This window comes from Bubalus kerabau, chromosome 12 (genome assembly GCF_029407905.1).
Source record: "Bubalus kerabau isolate K-KA32 ecotype Philippines breed swamp buffalo chromosome 12, PCC_UOA_SB_1v2, whole genome shotgun sequence".
In the NCBI taxonomy this organism is placed as follows: Eukaryota; Metazoa; Chordata; class Mammalia; order Artiodactyla; family Bovidae; genus Bubalus; species Bubalus kerabau.
This window is the reverse complement of record NC_073635.1, coordinates 73039958-73059407: the sequence shown is the minus strand read 5'-3', so window position 1 is coordinate 73059407 and position 19450 is coordinate 73039958. Positions and strand designations below refer to the sequence as shown.

Sequence of the window (19450 nt, the reverse complement as noted above, 5' to 3'; positions counted from 1 at the left end):
GTCTTGTCTGACTCTTTGCGACCCCAGGGAATGTAGCCCGCCAGGCTCCTCTGACCATGGAATTCTCCAGGCAAGAACAGTGCAGTGGGTTGCCATTTACTATACCAGGGGATCTTCCTGACCCAGTGACGAAACCCAGATCTCCTGCCTTGCAGGCAGATTCTTTACCGTCTGAGCCACCAGGGAAGCCTAACTGCAAATTCACTGAAGGAAGCTTTCCAAGAGATGATTTCACCTCTATTTAGAATCTGGAATTGATGAGAGTGTAAGACATGGTTTCAATCATCTGTAAATCAGTACAATTTTAAAACTCATAGCAGATCTTTCTGAGCAATATAATCAGAATTCTTGGAACTTTTCATATTTTTAATATTTGAATCATATTTTCTGATTTGAATCTCTAAAGTTTCCCACCTTAGTCTGTCAAATCAAACATGGCAATTTAAAGAAGAATTTATCTGTATAGAAATTAAACATAAGAAAAACTGGGTTTAGCTATTTATCTTACAAAGATAATACAATGTCTATTAGATATTTTGTTGTTGTTGTTTAATTGCTCAGTCATGTCTGACTCTTTGTGAACCCATGGAATGCAGCATGCCAGGCTTCTCTGTCCTTCATCATCTCCCAGAGCTTGCTCAAACTCATGTCCATTGATTTGGTGATGCCATACAACCATCTCGTCCTCTGTCATCCCCTTCTCCTCCTGCCTTCAATCTTTCCCAGCATCAGGGTCTTTACCAATGAATTGGCTCTTCTTAAAAGGTAGACAAAGTATTGGAGCTTCAACATAAGTTTTTCCAATGAATATTCAGGGTTTATTTTCTTTAGGATCAACTGGTTTGATCTCCTTGCAGTCCAAGGGACTCTCAAGAGTCTTTTCCAACACCACAGATGGAAAGCATCAATTCTTTGGTGCTCAGCCTTCTTTGTGGTTCAACTCTCACATCCATACATGACTACTGGAAAAACCATAGCTTTGATTATATACAGACTTTTGTTGGCAAAGTAATATCTCTGCTTTTTAATACACTTTCTAGGTTTGTCATAGTTTTTCTTCCAAAGAGCAAGTGTCTTTTAATTTCATGGCTGCAGTCACTGACCACAGTGATTTTGGATCCCAAGAAAATAAAGTCTGTCACTGTTTCCATTGTTTCCCCATCTATTTACCATGAAGTGATGGGACCCGATGCCATGATCTTAGTTTTCTGAATTTTGAGTTTTAAGCCAGTTTTTTCATTCTCCTCTTTCACTTCTACCAATAGGCTCATTAGTTCTTCTTCGCTTTCTGCCACAAGGGTGGTGTCATCTCCACAACTGAGGTTATTGATATTTCTTGCGGCAATCTTGATTCCAGCTTGAGCTTCTTCATTCAGCCCAGCATTTCACATGATGTACTTTGCATATAAGTTGAATAAGCAGGGTAACGATTTACAGCTTTGAGGTACTCCTTTCCCAATTTTTAACCAGTCTGTTGTTCCATGTCTGGTTCTAACTCTTGCTTCTTGACCTGTATACAGGTTTCTCAGGACATTTTGTACCTTATTTTAAACCCTAATCCATATAATACAGATGGACCATTCTCTGCACACCAGCAGGTCGTAGTGTGTACATATGTGGCTCACGTGTGTGTACAGGCAGAACTAAATGATATCCTGCATTTGGTTCCAGACAGACCCAATCATATGAATATCACAAAATAAAGCAAGTTATATGAATTTTTTGTTTCTCCATTCAAATAAATTTATGAAGATCATGGCATCTGGTCCCATCACTTCATGGGAAATAGATGGGGAAACAGTGTCAGACTTTATTTTGGGGGGCTCCAAAATCACTGCAGATGGTGACTGCAGCCATGAAATTAAAAGACGCTTACTCCTTGGAAGAAAAGTTATGACCAACCTAGATAGCATATTGAAAAGCAGAGACATTACTTTGCCAACAAAGGTCCATCTAGTCAAGACTATGGTTTTTCCTGTGGTCATGTATGGATGTGACAATTGGACTGTGAAGAAGGCTGAGCGCTGAAGAACTGATGCTTTTGAACTGTGATGTTAGAGAAGACTCTTGAGAGTCCCTTGGACTGCAAGGAGATCCAGCAAGAGACAGAGTGCTCAAGGCTGGTGCACTGGGATGACCCTGGGGGATGGGATGGGGTGGGAGGTGGGAGGGGTGTTCTGGATGGGGAATACATGTGCGCCCGTGGCTGATTCATGTCGATATTTGGCAAAAACCACTACAATATTGTAAAGTAATTAGCCTCCAATTAAAATAAATTAATTTAAAAAAAAAGAAAAATACATATTGAAAAAAAATTAAAAAATAAAGGAGATCAGCCCTGGGTGTTGTTTAGAAGGAATGATGCTAAAGCTGAAACTCCAGTACTTTGGCCACCTCATGCGAAGAGTTGACTCATTGGAAAAGACTCTGATGCTGGGAGGGATTGGGGGCAGGAGGAAAAGGGGATGATAGAGGATGAGATGGCTGGATGGCATCACTGACTCGATGCACGTGAGTTTGAGTGAACTCTGGGAGATGGTGATGGACAGGGAGGCCTGGCGTACTGCGATTCATGGGGTTGCAAAGAGTCGGACACAACTGAGTGCCTAAACTGAACTGAACTATATTGTAGTCTACTAAGTGTACAGTAGCATTATATATTAAAAATTATGTACATACCTTAGTTTTCAATAGTTTATTGCTAAAAGAATGCTAACCATCATCTGAGACCTTAACATTAAAATACACTGATCATAGATCAGAATAACAAACATAATAATAATGAAACATTTTGAAATATTGCAAGAATTACCAAAATGTGACACAAAGACATGAAGTTAGCAAATGCTGTAGGAAAAATGGTGCCAATGTACTTGCTTGACACAGCATTGCCACAAATGTACATTTGTTTAAAAAAAAAGAATGTATTATCTGTGAAGCACAATAAAACAGGTGTGCCTGTATTTCTGGGTGTTCTCATACATAAATCAACACACATCAGGATACAGGTGAGAACTGTATCTGTGAGAATGTATGGATGTTCCCATGTTATCAGCTTTCCTGAAACTGATCCATCTGTGCAAACAGGAACATTTTTAGACTTTGGGTAAATGAACTGAGATATGTAGGGACACGGGACTGCTCATGACCACAGGACTGTGAGTTCCAAACTCCAGTGAGAAGAATTAAAAAAAGGGGGAGGGGGATGGTGGGAAATTCCCTGGCAGTTCAGTGGTTAAGATTCTGTGTTTCCACAGAATCTTAGGAGGTGTGAATTCAATCCCTCATTAGAGAACTAAGATCCCACATGCTCCATGGCCACAGGCCCCCAAAAAGAAGGCAACTCAAAGAAAATCTGGCTCTGGCTATCCTACAGTTCAGTCATCAAAACTAGAGTCTGAATATCTTTTCTGAGTAACTAAGGGGTTTTACCAATTGCCTATGGAGAGTGTTACCAGTATCAGTAAGCTCACATTATTCAATCTAAAGACACTTGGAGGGCTTCCCTGGTGGCTCAGTGGTAAAGAATCCACATGCCAGTACAGGAAACATGGGACAATCCCTAGTCCAGGAGAATCCCATATGCCACAGAGCAACTAAGCTCATGCACCACAACTATTGAGCCTGTGCTCTACAATGCGAGAACCAAAAGCACTGGGGCCACATGCCACAACAACTGAAGCCCTATAGACTGTGCTTTGTAACAGGAGAGGCCACCACAATGAGAAGCTCGGGCACACAACTAGAGGAGTCCCCATTCACCACAACTAGAGAAAAGCCCGAGCAGCAACAGAGACCCAGCTCAGACAAAAATAAATAAACAAAATTATAAAGACACTTGGAGAAAATATTATTTTATTTGCTTTGAAATGGCCCCTTTCTGTTTTTCCAAACAGGTTGGTCTCTGATGATGACACCAACTTGTTAGACACTTGCACCTGGATCTCTCTTCACACATCAAGGTCAACATATTCAACACCCAATGCCCCACACAAAACAACCCCTTCCTCCATCTTCCCTACTTTACTCTCACTACTTCTTTCCCAGGCTCAGGGGCTGAACTGTCCACCTTACTTCCCTGTGTCCAGAATGGAGCCAAGCCCTGAAGACTCTATTCTTGCAATGTTTCATGACTCAGTTCCTCATATTAAGATCCACAGTCAGCACCGGAGTGCCAGGCTGCACTACCTTTTAAAAAACAAGTTGAAACAAACTTTGTTTCATGATTTATTTTACGATTTATAAAAAAAACTATGTCTTATGATTATGATCCTTAATCATAATCAGTGCAAATTAATCTGAAAAATAAATAAATATTAGCTATACTCAGCACTCTGAAAAAACCATTTCAAGATGATGTTTTTACTGTTGAGACTTCTGTACGTGTTCTTAAAGACACAAGTTCACATATATAAACAAAATGAGATTAATATGAACATACTGTTATGTGTTTTTAGTATTTCATAAGAATATTTATTCTAATAGCTACAAAATACGACAGTATATGTGATCATTTAACAAATCCCCTACTGCTGGATATTTAGGCAGTCTCCAATACTTTTCTATTATAAATAACTCTATTAAATATCCTTGAAGCTAAATCTTTTTTTTTTTAATTGCAAATACTCTCAATCATTCCCTTCAGATAAATTCTCAGATGTGGAACTGCTGAGAATCAATATGAACACTTTCAGAGGAAGCTGTTAGGCTGCTAACCTACTCTCCAGAAATAAGATACCAACTTGTTTCCCTGTACATTCACAAACATGGGTGTTATATCTTTGTTTTAATCGACATCAGTTTGAGTCCCAAAAGTACAATCACTTTCCAGGGACATTTTCCTGGAGGCACAACAGCTCCAGGCTCCCTGCCTCCCACATCTGCCCACTCTGGTCCCCCTGCTCTCACTTCTCAGATTAAACTCCCAATGGTCGGGTCTGAGCCCATCACTCCACCCCAGGACATCTCTTCTACAAAACTGTTCCCATTGACCTCTCCATCCTTCATATCCACAAGTCGGCTTCCTTGGGGTGACTCGGGAGTTGTCAGGGTTGAACATGAAAATATCTGCTGCACACCTGGTAGCTGATTTTCCTGAATGCTCTGCAGGTGCCTAGTTCTTCATTAACTGGATCAGGGCATCATGCTTTTGCTTATGTTGACCCCAGCTCCTAAGGCACATTCACATGCATTTCCACTGAACGCATCTCCACCTGCTAAAACCCTAACCACACATCACTAAGTCTGTCTCACATACCTAAATCCTTGGAAATACTCTCCCTGTCCCCTCATCTGGGCTTGTCCCAACCATAACAGATGTTATGCCATTTTTGTTAAAACTTCTATAAAAATTGTGACCACTTTCTAGCTTACAAGACTAATATAGCCATTTTCTTGTTTCTTCAGATGAACTGTACATGTTGACAGCAGACTCTGTATGGGATTTGACTGTCTTATTTGTATTACCTGTGGTGTACTGAGACAAAGAAGCTTCCATTGGGAGCTGAGATTTTTAACTCAGGCCAGAGAAATTTATGGAAAATCTATTACCATATTATTTAGGTATATGATAAGGTGGACAACGACAGACCCAGTAGATGGATCCTACAGCTGTAAATATAATTTCAAATGGCTAACATCTCTTTTTTCAAAGGATATACAACCTTTGCAGTGTAAGTGGTTATGGTCATTTTACACCTGATGAAAATGATGGCCATCTTTATCCAAGCAATTATTCTGATCCCCATGCTGGGTGCTTTACATGTCTTATCTTGTTTAAGTTGTACAACAACCTTACAGGTTACATCCTACTTCTCCCATTTTGCAAAAGAAAAGATTGAGGCTTAGTGAGATGAATTATTCTGCCTGAAATGTCAGAGCCCATAAGTCACAGGATGGGACTCAAATGCATATCCTCGGGCTCTTATCCATCTGCTGATGGCCTCCTTATCCCCTAGATGGCCTGGCACCTTATCATGTCCCTCTGTGTAGCCAGAACAGAGAAAGTGGGGAGAAGTGTAGCTGCAGTTAAAGGCACAGGCCTAACATAGAGATCCTACAACCAGAGAGATAAAGCATGATGTGAATACAGGCATGTACCTGGTGAGTGGGAGCAAGAGTGTGCCTGAGGTCAGGTGGGCCAGCTGTCAGCAAGAGGAACCGGCACCCACAGCTGGGTTGAGAGAAACCTGCAGCTGAGTGGGGCACATGGTGCCTGGGGAACAGGTCAAAGAGACCTCGTGCCCTGCTTGGGGCAGCAAGACTCATATTTCATCTCATCAGGTGGTGAAAGAGCCACATGTACACTTAGCAATCTCTGACTACCTCGCTCAGCTATCTCTGATTCCAGTTCCAGGCAGGGCTGAGCCCGTGGGAAACTCCTCCATCCCTGGAGAAGGCTGATGTGAGGAAAGGTGGGACACAGGATGAAAACTGCCTGTGATAAGGCACAAAGAAATGCAGTGGAATCATACAGAATTAGATTATACTGTAAAGACCTGATTTATAGAATATCAGTTCAGTTTAGTCACTCAGTCATGTCCGACTCTTTGCGACCCCATGGATTACAGTACGCCAGGCCTCCCTGTCCATCACCAACTCCCGGAGTTCACCCAAACTCATTTCCATCTAGTTGGTGATGTCATCCAGCCATCTCATCCTCTGTCATCCCCTTCTCCTCCTGCCACCAATCCCTCCTAGCATCAGAGTCTTTTCCAATGAGTCAACTTTTCGCATGAGGTGGCCAAAGTACTGGAGTTTCAGCTTTAGCATCATTCCTTCCACACAGCACCCAGGGCTGATCTCCTTTAGAATGGACTGGTTGGATCTCCTTGCAGTCCAAGAGACTCTCAAGAGTCTTCTCTAACACCACAGTTCAAAAGCATCAATTCTTCAGCACTCAGCCTTCTTCACAGTCCAACTCTCACATCCATACATGACCACAGGAAAAACCATAGCCTTGACTAGACAGACCTTTGTTGGCAAGGTAATGTCTCTGCTTTTGAATATGCTATTTATAGAATATAAAAGTAAGTATATGTACGGTAAGTGGCACAGATCTTTCTGTGCCTCCTGCTCAGTCACAACAGGGATTTAGGTGATTCATGAGCTCAGTTTCAAACCATCAAAGGACATTTTTTGGAAATTACAGGTTATCAGTCATCAAAAACTGCCTGTGGGAGAGAAAGGAATTTACTAGGCGGTCCTGTTTAAATGCAATGCTGAGAAAGTGATCTGAATGGGCCTGAGACCCTGCATTTCTAAGAAGCTCCAGGAGATGCAGGTGCTGCTGCTCTGGCACCACAGTCTGAGTCACAGGGAATGAGGAAGCCGGCAGGGGAAGGGGGACAAGCTGAGAGTGAAGGGAGGGGTTTACAAGAAAACATTACATAAAAAAGAGAAAATATAGAAAACTAATATTTTTGCACATTATAGCAAGGTCTAGTAAGCATCTGTAAAAATTATTATCCAAGTTATAGCTGTGAGAAAAAAACAAACAAAATTAATGTACCTCAAGAGCTGAAAAATGCTTTAATATGGCCCAGGACTCTCTAAAATGATCAAATCAAACACGAAATCATCTAAATAAAAAATGCAGCCCATGTTGAGAAAACCAGGAATTCTAAGGTGCTATTTACCTCACGCTTTTTTTTTTCTTTTTTAATTTTTGGTTGCACTGGGTCATGATTGCTGTGTGCAGGCTGTCTCTAGTTGTGATGAGTGTGGGCTACTGCCGGGAGCCGGCATATTGCATATTGAGTGCATATTGCATATTGAGTGCAGCACTTTCCACAGCATCATTTTTCAGGATCTGGAATAGCTCAACAGGAATTCAATCACTGCTGGGAGCCAGCGTGAGGAACTCTGCCCATGACAAAGGTCATGAGGAAGGAGGCATACGCAAAGGCGGGATCGAGCCTCAGGAGTCCCCCTGGAAATTCTCGAGCATCTACCCCCCAAACCTGAGTCTGCCTACTTTCTGCTTTGTGCTTTCACTTACACCTCTGACTTTACAGGGGGCTGTCCCCAACTACCTCTCTGAAAAAAGAATTAGCTTACAGCTCCAGTTAATAATTCCTGGGTGTGACAGTGTTTCAACCTAAAAACTCCTTTGGAAATCCTCTAGCCTGCCTGAATAGGTTTTTCTGGCCACATGTGATTGTTCAGAGCCTCTCAACTGTGAGAGGCAGGAGATGTTCTAAACTGCCTAAACACAGATTCCTTTGAGTAGTTAAAAGATTGATTAGAAATTGTATTGGTGAAGGGTTTTTCACTTGTTGGGCCAATGTTTGCTGCTAAGTCTCCATACTCCTTACCTACTGTGTCCTTGGCAGTGTATTGATTGATATACACCCATTAGGGTGTATAGAAATGTAAAATGCAGCTTTGTCCAATGCTTTTTTGGAGGCTGGTGCCTGATTTTGGAATAATCACCTTTAGAGAAAAATAAGTTTCTTAAAATGTTAACAGGCCTCCGGGCCAGAAGATGATGTCAATCACCTGAACTTTTGCATATGATAAGTTTGAAAGCCTGGCTTAGATTAGAACCAGGAACTGCTGTCCTTGCATGACTCCACCCCTTCCCCCATTATCCTCTATGCATAACTTAAGGTATAAAAACTACTTTGGAAAATAAAGTGCGGGCCTTGTTCACCAAAACTTGGTCTCCCCATGTCACTCTCTCTTTCAAATTCTGGCTGAGTCTCCATCTGGAGCGCAGAACCCACCATGCTTGCTAATTATGCCTGGGCTTCTAAGATCCCACCGGGGAGGCCTCAGTGTCTCCTCTCCTTTGGGAGAACGGAAGGATGCCTGCGGCCTGCGTAAGTGGTGCAAACTTCTTGTCTTGAAGTTTTATTGGTCTCCTGCGTAAACCAAGCTACTCAGCCTCTTTTCTCCACTGAATTTTCCTACTGAGCTATCCTCATTCTATTACTCTTTGTATCCTTAATTAAAGTGTAATTAAGCAGTTGTTTCCTGACCCTCGCCTACGCCGTCTCTCCTTCGAATACCCTGGACCAGCCGGGGCTGGACCCCGGCAGGCTACTCTTTGTTGCAGTGCATGGGCTTCTCACTGAGATAGCTTCTTTTGTTGCTGAGCACAAGCTTTAGTAGCTGTGGCATGTAGGCTCAGCAGTTGTGGCACACAGACTTGGTTGCACTGCGGCATGTAGAATCTTCTCAGACCAAGGATTGAACCAGTGTCCCCTGCATCAGCAGGTGAATTATTCTCCACTGCACCACCAGGGAAGTCCTGGTTCTTTATTTTCACTTGCCATTTCTTCTGTGATTAAAGTCCTGCATAGTACCTACTACACTTTCCTATTGACTCTAACTTCCAGGAATTGGGACAGAAGAGGAAACAAGGGGAAGAGAATAAAGCCCCACTTTAACTGAGCTGGCTCACTCCCATGTCCCTTGCCTACCTTCCCTAGTAGCCTCTCTCAATCAAATCCAATACCAAAAGGGTGTCCTGGAGTGGTGGGGGTGGGGACAGTTGAGCAGGAGAGGAAATCTGTGATGTACACAGGTGGAGTGAAATGGCTTAATGAAGAGTTTCATCACCCAACACAAAAATGAAGCTAATGGCGATACTGTGTCAAGTTGCTGCAGTCATTAATTCAGTCTCCAAATTTAATTTGCCCTCAAACATTTTAGAATCTCAATAATCCTATGATTTGCAGGCTTTAAGAAAAAAGAATAAGAATCTTTTATGTTCCTAAGTTGTACTACAGAGTGTCTTAGATAATTCATATTCTATGCCTTTCAGGAAAATTTAAGACAAATGCAAGTTAAGAGAATTACATTTACAATGGAAAATCTGACAGACACATTGTCTGAGAGTAAACAAACATTGCCTTCAGCGCTCTAGGGGACAGGATTGTATCAAGAGCTGTGGTTAATGTTTTCCTGACACAGCAGTTCACCTTCTTCCTGAGCTACAAGGGAACTGGAAATTAGGACCAGCTTTTGCCCTGTGACTAACTGAAGTTGCTCTCAACTTCATTTGTAGCATTTGGGGATTAAGTTGAATATTTATTTTTTCATTTTCATGTTACAAGGATATCATTCATTTAATTACAGCTACAGTCCACTAGATGAGTCTGTAGTGGTGAGAGTTTTAAAGATCAGTTCTTTCGGTTATTCAGAGCTGTCGTGTATGTGTGTGTGTTGGTTGCTGCCTGCTCACACCTGTGTGCTACTCACCCTCGAAAGCAGCAGTCCCTCAGCACCCTCTCTGTGCCCTGCAGAATGCCACTTTCTGGGGAACAAAGATGAAAACAAGATGCTCCCTGATTTTAAAAAACCTCAAGGTACTTACTGTGCAATACAGACTCCAAATTATAAAGCATGCTATAGGTGCTAGCTTTTATTTTAATTACAGAAAAATTCACATAACATAGAATTTAACTACATAACAATTTTTAAGTGGACAGTTTGGTGTTAAGTATATTCACACTGTTGTGCAGCCAAGCTCGAGAAATTTTTTTGCCTGCTAAAACTGAAATTCTTACCCATTAAACAAACAAACTCCCCATTTCCCATCTCCCAGTCCCTGGAGACCACCATCCTACTTCCTGTCTTCCTAAATTTGACTACTCTAGGAATCTCACTTAAGTGGAATCAGAGTATCCATTCCCTTTGTGTGAGGCTAACATCATTTGGCAAGATATCATGAAGGTTTATCCATAGGTCAGAATTTTCTTCCTTTTTAAAACTGAATAATATTTCATTGTAAGGATTTAGTTCCTTCCAACTTTTGGCTACTGTGAAAACAGGTGTACCATAATTTCTATCTTAAAAGAAAATATAAGACATTAAGGAAAAATTGAGGGTCTCAAAGATGCATTAGATCAACTCAGAAAATGAGGAGATGTTCACCAGCCAGATGATGGAGAGAACAGGTCTCTGAGGTAGAGGCTCAGCGTGCACACTGAAAACCAGAAGGGCATGGTGCTTTGGGAGAATCTACACACAGTCTGATTGCAGGGGTGTGCATAAGTCAGGAGACATACTGGCTTCAGAGGGAGGTGGGGAAGAGCTTCCTACCACCTTACCTGCTCTGGTTGAGTCTCTTTAAAACTCTATCCTGGCCCAGCTGAGAGCTTCAATCTGAATGTGAAAGGAACATCACCAGCAGACATGGACACTGGCAGGTCCAGGTCACAGCCTCTCTGCCATCTCCTTGTGGATCTTCCCTGCTCCCTTCAATGTGCTTTTGACTTTGAGCAAGTCTCCAGGCCCTGCCTCCATCTGAGGCCCTGGTTCCTCACCCTTGACTGGATCATGATTCAGGCTCTTCTCTAGTGGCTACAAGCTCACCGACGGCCCCCACTGGAGTGGGCTTAGGGCTGTGGTCCAGTTCCAGCAGTAGCTCAACCCAGGCCAGTAAGGATCAGATTTGTGCTAAAGAAAGAAGCAGTCTTTAGGGGAGGACAGAGGGATGGCAGCTCAGTGTGGGTGAGTAGAGGACAAGTCCACAGCAAAAACCAAGGGACAGAGGGGCAGGCTGCAACCAGAGGGCACCGTGGGAGGAAAAGAAGATTTCAGAAACACAAAGAAGAAAAGATGGGGGACTCTGCTGGTAGCCCAGTGGCTAAGAACTTGTGCTCCCAATGCAGGGCACCTGGGTTCGAGTCCTGATCAGGGAACTATTAATAGATCCCACATACTACAACTTAGAGTTCACAGGCCACGATGAAGATCAAAGACCCTGTGTGCCACAACTAAGGCCAGCACAGCCAAATAAATAAACAAATATATATTTTAAAAAATAAAAGGTGGAAAGGAATGAAATATTTGAGAGTTAGGAACAGAGAGCCAGGGCAGACTACCCAGACTTCGTACAAATAATTAAGTGTCACATATAGTGTCCTGGGTCAGGTTAAGATCAAGCCCTGGATCTCAGGGCCCATCAACCACCATGAAGGAGCTGGGGACACAGAGAAAAATAATGCTGATATCCCCATTCCATGGTCAGTTTCCAAGAAAGATTCAGGGACAGTGTCACTGATCTAATCTGCATCCGTTAGGAACAAAGAGTCCTCCTGTACACGGACAAGGAAGCCAAGAGCAGAAGTGGTGCTAAACCTTTAGCTGGATTTTAAAGAGGCAAATGGCTTAAACTAACCTTTTCTCTTGGGTCAATGGACATTCCCAGGTTCTTCAATACCAGAGGCCCATCCAAGCTGTACCTGAAGTTCATATTAAAACAGTAAATCTTTCCACTCTGGGGCCAGGATGGTGGTGGGCGATACTCAAGTTCCCAGGGTGCTTCTTTCTCAAGGTCTATATATTCGATCCCTCTTTCTACTGAAATCATCTGAAATGCATATGATATTATATGAGTTAGTGTCAGAGGGTCTTATTTATGGATGTTCAGAGACTATAAATAAAACCTTCTGCTTTTCTATGGTTCAGAACCTCCCAGGCTCAGAATCCGCAAAGGACAAAAGTAGGAGTCTGATAAGGTCTTGGATGATTTACAAACTTGTTTATCATCTTCAACACTTTTACTTACGACTATTCCCTTCAACTTTATATTAAAACTAAAAGCATTAGAGAAATGAATGGTAAAATTTTATTGATCCACCTTTCATATTTGAAGAAAACACAAGAGAATTTTTTCAAAGAAAAGAATACTTATGGACACCAATCAGTATGTGTGGCTACAGAAGGGTCACATGTTACAGATGAGCAGAATTGGACGGTCATCAAGACTCATTTTAATAATTAATCCCTGTCTTCTCTGTTAGAAGGCTGACATGGAAAGACTTTGTTTTTCTCCCTTTAGGAGAAGATACAAATATTCAAAATGTATAATTTACATACTGACTAAGGCCTCCTAAACAACCATGACTCCACACCTTTGAGAGCACATTCTGAGAGGGAGCCCATCCTACCAGAAAGGAGGGCTGCCAGCAAATTCAGGTGTTCAAAACATACAAGAATAAATGCTAAAATGTGGGGAGGGGTGGAGGAACATATTAATTAAATAAACCTCAAAATATCAGATTCTTCTCTTTTACCAAAATGAGGAATTACCCATTAAGAAAAAAAGGTAAATAAGTTGCTAAGTTAACAAACAATTAGCCTGTATTCTCTCAAGAATTTCAGAACCTTTCTCCTATGAGACATTTATTGTATCTGTAGTCAGTCTGTGATGAATATAAAATTTTCTGACATGGTATACATAAGTCTGAGAAAAGATGTATATATTTTATTTTACATTAACTACAGGCAGATGGAGGAGAATGCAAAAAAAACTTTGTTAACTATGATGTAAAAATAACAGTTATTATTTTACATAAGAATTGCTTTTAAGCCATTTAATAGCAAGGTGACCTGAAAATGCTAAGAACAAAAAGATTAACATCACCATGTTCTCAACTTCAGCACTTTGCCTGACGCACCACTGGAACATCCCCGTTAGTGTGAGAGTGAGAGACAGGACCAGGCCAACCTGCCCGGGAGTCAAAGCTAAATGAGGAAGAAAAGGAATAAAGTCAGTCTCCTTCTCAACCCTTCACACAGGTCCTTCTGTCATTTTACAAAGAAGACTCCTTTATTTTTATGATTTTTATTGGAGTATAGTTGATTTACAAAGTTGTGTTAGTTTCAGGTGTACAATAAAGTGAGTTAGCTAGATATATACACATATAATCTATTCTTTTTAAAGTTATTTTCCCATATATGTCATTCAGTTCAGTTTAGTGTGTCAGTCGTGTCTGACTCTTTGCAACCCCATGAATCGCAGCACGCCAGGCCTCCCTGTCTATCACCATCTCCCGGAGTTCACTCGAACTCATGTCCATCAAGTCGGTGATGCCATCCAGCCATCTCATCCTCTGCCATCCCCTTTTCCTCCTGCCCCCAATCCCTCCCAGCATCAGTCTTTTCCAATGAGTCAACTCTTCACATGAGGTGGCCAAAGTACTGGAGTTTCAGCTTTAGCATCATTCCTTCCAAACAACACCCAGGGCTGATCTTCTTTAGAATGGACTGGTTGGATCTCCTTGCAGTCCAAGGGACTCCCAAGAGTCTTCTCCAACACCACAGTTCAAAAGCACCAGTTCTTCAGCACTCAGCTTTCTTCACAGCTTTGACTAAACAGACTTTTGTTAGCAAAGTGATGTCTCTGCTTTTGACTATGCTATCTAGGTTGGTCATAACTTTTCTTCCAAGGAGTAAACGTTTTTTAATTTCATGGCTGCAGTCACCATCTGCAGTGATTTTACAGAGTATTAATTAGAGTTCCCTGTGCTATACTGTAGATACTTTTTAGTTATCTATTTTATATAGTAGTGAGAGGACTCCTTTATAATATTTGAATCATTTGCATGTAATGACAGTATTACTCATAATATTACTTCTGTTGATTGAGACCATAAAACAGTTTTAAAAAAAAGAAAAACCCACTATGAGGGACTTCCTGGGCGGTTCAATAGCTGAGACTCCACATTTCCAATGCAGGGAGCCTGGGTTCAATCCCTGGTCAGGAAACTAGATTCCACATTCCACAACTAAGACTTCACATGCTGCAACTAAAGTCCTGCCTGTCTCAATTGAGACTGAAGATCCCCTGTGCCCCAACTAAGATCCAGTGCAGACAAAAAAATAAATAATTTTTTAAAATATTATGCATTTATAAAGAATTAACAAAGTTGTTGCTGCTGTTCAGTATCTAATCATGTCTGACTCTCTGCAACACCATGGACTGCAGCACACCAGGCTTCCGTGTCCTTCATTATCTCCCCGAGTTTGCTCAAACTCACGTCCATTGATTTGGTGATACTATCTAACCATCTCATCCTCTGCTGCCCTCTTCTCCTTTTACCTTCAGTCTTTCCCAGCATCCAGGTCTTTTCTAATGAGTCAGCATTTTGCATCAGGGGGACAAAATATGGGAGGTTCAGCTTCAGCTTCAGCATCAGTCCTTCCAATGAATATTCAGGACTGACTTCCTTTAGGATTGATTGCTTTGATCTTCTTACAGTCAAAAGGACTCTCAAGAGTCTCCTCTAGCATCACAATCCAAAAGCATCAATTCTTCAGCCCTCGGCCTTCTTAAGGGCTTTCATTGTGGCTCAGCTGGTAAAGAATTCACCTGCAGTGCGGGAGACCTGAGTTTGACCCGTGGGTTGGGAAGATCCCCTGGAGAAGGGAATGGCTGCCCATTCCAGTATTCTGGTCTGGAGAATTCCATAAACTGTATAGTTCATGGGGTCACCAAGAGTCAGACATGACTGAGCAACTTTCACTTCACAGCCTTCTTAATGGCCCAACTCTTATGTCCTTACATGACTACTGGAAAAAACATAGCTTTGACTATATGGACTTCTGTTGGCAACATGATGTATCTGCTTTTTAATATTCTGTCTAGGTTTGTCATAGCTTTCTTCCAAGAAGCAAACATCTTTTAATTTGGTAGCTGCAGCCCCTGTTCAAAGTGATTTTGGAAACCAAGAAAATAAAATCTGTCACTGCTTCCACTTTTTATCATATATATGCCATGAAGTGATGGAACAGGATGCCATGCATTGTATTTTGAATGTTGAATTTCAAGCCAGCTTTTTCACTCTCCTCTTTCATCCTCATAAAAAGATTCTTTATTTCCTCTTCACTTTCTGCCATTAAAGTGATTTCATCTGCCTATTTGAAGCTGTTGATATTTCTCCTGGCAATCTTGATTCTAGCTTGTGAGTCATCCAGCCTGGCATTTTGCATAATGTACTTTCCATATAAATTAAATAAACAGTGACAACATACAGCCTTTTCATACTCTTTTCCCAATATTGAACCAGTCTACTGTTCCACGTTCAGTTCTAATTGCTTCTTCTTGACCTCCATACAGGTTTCTCAGGAGACAGGTAAGGTGGTATGTTATTCCTATCTCTTACAGAATTTCCACAGATTGTTGTGATCCACACAGTCAAAGCCTTTCACATAGTCAATGAAACCGATGCTCTTTTGGAATTTCCTTGCTTTCTCTATGATCATATGAATGTTGGCAATTTGATCTCCAATTCCTCTGCCTTTTCTAAACCCAGCTTGTACATCTGGAAGTTCCCAGTTCACGTACTGTTGAAAGATTTTGACCACAACCTTCAGTTCAGTTCAGTTGCTCAGCCGTGTCCAACTCTTTGGGACCCCATGAATAGCAGCACGCCAGGCCTCCCTGTCCATCACCAACTCCCAGAGTTTACTCAAACTCATGTCCATTGAGTTGGTGATGCCATCCAGACATCTCATCCTCTGTCGCCCCTTCTCCTCCAGTCCCCAGTCCCTCCCAGCATCAGGGTCTTTTCCAATGAGTCAACTCTTTGCACAACCTTACTAGCATGCAAAATGAATGCAATTGTGTGGTAGTTTGAACATTCCTTGGCATTGCCCTTCATTGGGACTGGAATGAAAACTGACCTTTTCCAGTCCTATGGCCACTGCTGAGTTTTCCAAATTTGCTGGCATATTGAGTGTAGCACTTCAAAAGCATCTTCTTTTAGGATTTTAAATAGCTCAACTGGAATTCCATTACCTTCACTAGCTTTGTTCATAGTAATGCTTTGAAATTAATACCCTCTTGACTTCACACTCCAGGATGTTTGGCTCTAGGTGAATGACCACACCATCATGGTTATCCAGGTCATTAAGATCTTTTTTGTACAGTTCTTCTGTGTATTCTTGTCATCTCTTCCTAATCTCTTCTGCTTCTCTTATCATTTCTGCCCTTTATCATATTAATCCCACCTGGATTGAGATACACTTGACAGCATTATATAGGTGAAGATCATATCATTATTCAGATTTTTGTCCCTATGGCTTCAATTATCAGTATGTAATTTCACTTTCTATATCCAATGTAGTTGCAATTGAAACCACAAAAACAAGGCAATGGGTTCTAAGAGGTAGTGCTTTTAAATCTAAAATATGACTCTCACTGTTCCATTATTAATGACTACGATTCAGTGTTATTAGTATGGAGCAGTTAAGGACAGTGAATTCATGCCACATTCCAATAGCTGCTCACCTGGTACCCACACAACAGTGAGGATACTGTTTTTGCAACAGAGAATCTTTCTCATTCCAGTACACCAGACCCCTACAAACAAGAGATGCAAGTAGACTTAAAGCTAAAATCTAAGCTGTACAAAAAGCTTAATGGTAAACTTGATTCTCAACTCCTAACTATAGGACACTACCTGGAATGTTCAGAAGATCAGTTTGCTACAGTTGTAGTGACCCTCAAACCATTCAAGAAAAATAAAAAGATAAAAGATCTCAACAAAGACCTACTGCAAATAAACTATTCAAAGCAATCTACAGATTCAATGCAATCCCTATTAAATTACCAATGGAATTTTTCACAGAATTAGAACAAAATATTTTATATTTTGTATGGAAACACAAAATATCATGAATAGCCAATGCAGTTTTGAAACAAAGAAGAAAAATGAAGCTGGGAGGAATCAGGCTCCCTGTCTTTAAACTATACTACACAGCTACAGTAATTCAAACAGTATGCTACTGGCACAAAACCCAGAAATACAGATCAATGGAACCAGATAGAAAGCCCAGAGATAAACCCATGCACCTGTGGTCACCTATGGCAAGGGAAGCAAGAATATCCGGTGGAGAAAAGACAGTTTCATCAGTAAGTGTTGTTGGGAAAACTGGACAGCTACTTGTAAAAGAATAAAATTAGAACACTCCTTAACACAAACACAAAAATAAATTCAAAATAGATTGCATACATAAATATAAGAACAGACACTACAAAACTCTTATATGAAAACAAAGAGAGAACTCTCTCTGACATAAACTGCAGTAAACTCTTTACTGACCCACCACTTAGGTCAATGAAAATAAAATAAAACATAAAAATTTGGTATAAAGCTTAAAAGCTTAAAGCTTTTAAACTTTATCCCTAATAAAGCTTAAAAGCTTTTTCATGGCAAAGAAAACCATAAAAATGCCAAAAAGACAACCTGCAGAATGGGGGAAAATATTTGCCAACAAAGTGACTGACAAGGGATTACTCTCCAAAAGAATACAGTTCATGCAGCTCAATATAAAAAATAAATAAAGAAACAACCCAATCAAAAAAATGGGCAGAAGGTTAAAACAGACAGTCTCCAAAGAAGACATACAGATGGCCAAAAAGCACGTGAAAGATAATCAAATCTCTAATTATTAGAGAAATGCATATCAAAACTACAGTGAGGTTTCAACTTACACCAATCAGTATGACCATCAGCAAAAAGTCTACAAACAATAAATACTGGATAGGATGTGGAGAAAAGGGAACCCCTCAACACTGTTGGTGGGAAGGTAAACTGGTACAAACACCATGGAGAATAATATGGAGATTCCTTTAGAAACCTAAAAATAGAGCTACCATATGATCCAGCAATCCCACTCCTGAGCATATACCCAGAGAAAACCATAATTCTAAAAGATACATCCATCCTAATGTTTACTGAAGCACTATTTACAATAGCCAGGACATGGAACAAACCTCAATGTCCATCAACAAGCAATGGATATGGAAGAAGCGATACCATACATACAATGGAATATTACCCAGCTATAAAAAGGGCAAAATAATGCCACTTGTAGCAACATGGCTGGACCTAGAGATTTTAGTACTGAGTGAAGTAAGTCAGACAGAGAAAGATAGAGTATGATGTCACTTATATAAGGAATCTTAAAAAAAGGCTGCAAATTAACCTACCTACAAAACAGAAGTAGAGTTACAGGTGTAGAAAATAAACTTATGGTTACCAGGGGATAAGGGAGGGGTGGGATAAATTGGAAGACTGAGATTGACACATGCATACTACCATATGTAAAATATTAAAATGGATAACTAATAAGGAACTACGTAAAGTACAGGGAATTCTTTAATGACATATATGGGAAAGAATATAGAAAAGAGTGGCTTTATTTTATGTACAGCAGATTCATTTGCTGTACATCTGAAACCAAGACAACAGTGTAAATCAACCATACCCCAATAAAACTTAAAAAGAAAAGAATGGATCAAACGAGTCAAAGCAGGGGCCCAGGGCACCACAGGTCTGCTGGAGCAGGCACATTCATACCTGGTCTTTGCTCCTAAAGATTCCGAAAGCCAAAGACAGACATTCTTTTCTAAAGCACAATGTATGTGAAGTATCTATTGAAATGCAAATTACTAAAAAAATGATACATGCACCCCAATGTTCATGGCGTACAGAAAAAGAATCTTTAAAAAAGTGGAGATATGCATAATAGATTCACTTGGCTATACACCTGAAGTTAACACATTGTAAATCAATCAAATTTTCTTAAAAAAGAGGTCTCAACAAGGACCTACTGTAAATAAATAAATAAATGGAAAAAAGATAAAAGTTCTGATCAAGACACAAATGACTTCACATGGACACACTGAGGAGTCACATGCAGCAAACAC

At 40.8% G+C, this 19450-nt stretch overlaps 1 protein-coding gene across 1 annotated transcript in view; it reads right to left on the bottom strand.

The window, feature by feature from the left end:
• The window catches only part of LOC129624649 (ATP-binding cassette sub-family C member 4-like), a 158996-nt gene that overhangs the window by 33967 nt on the left and 105579 nt on the right, over positions 1-19450 (bottom strand). The window contains exons 24-25 of the mRNA XM_055542804.1: positions 13379-13479; positions 12131-12322 (exon numbers count right to left, since the gene is read on the bottom strand). Of these exons, the coding sequence (XP_055398779.1) occupies positions 12131-12322; positions 13379-13479 (293 nt within the window). The remainder of the gene's footprint in view (positions 1-12130; positions 12323-13378; positions 13480-19450) is intronic.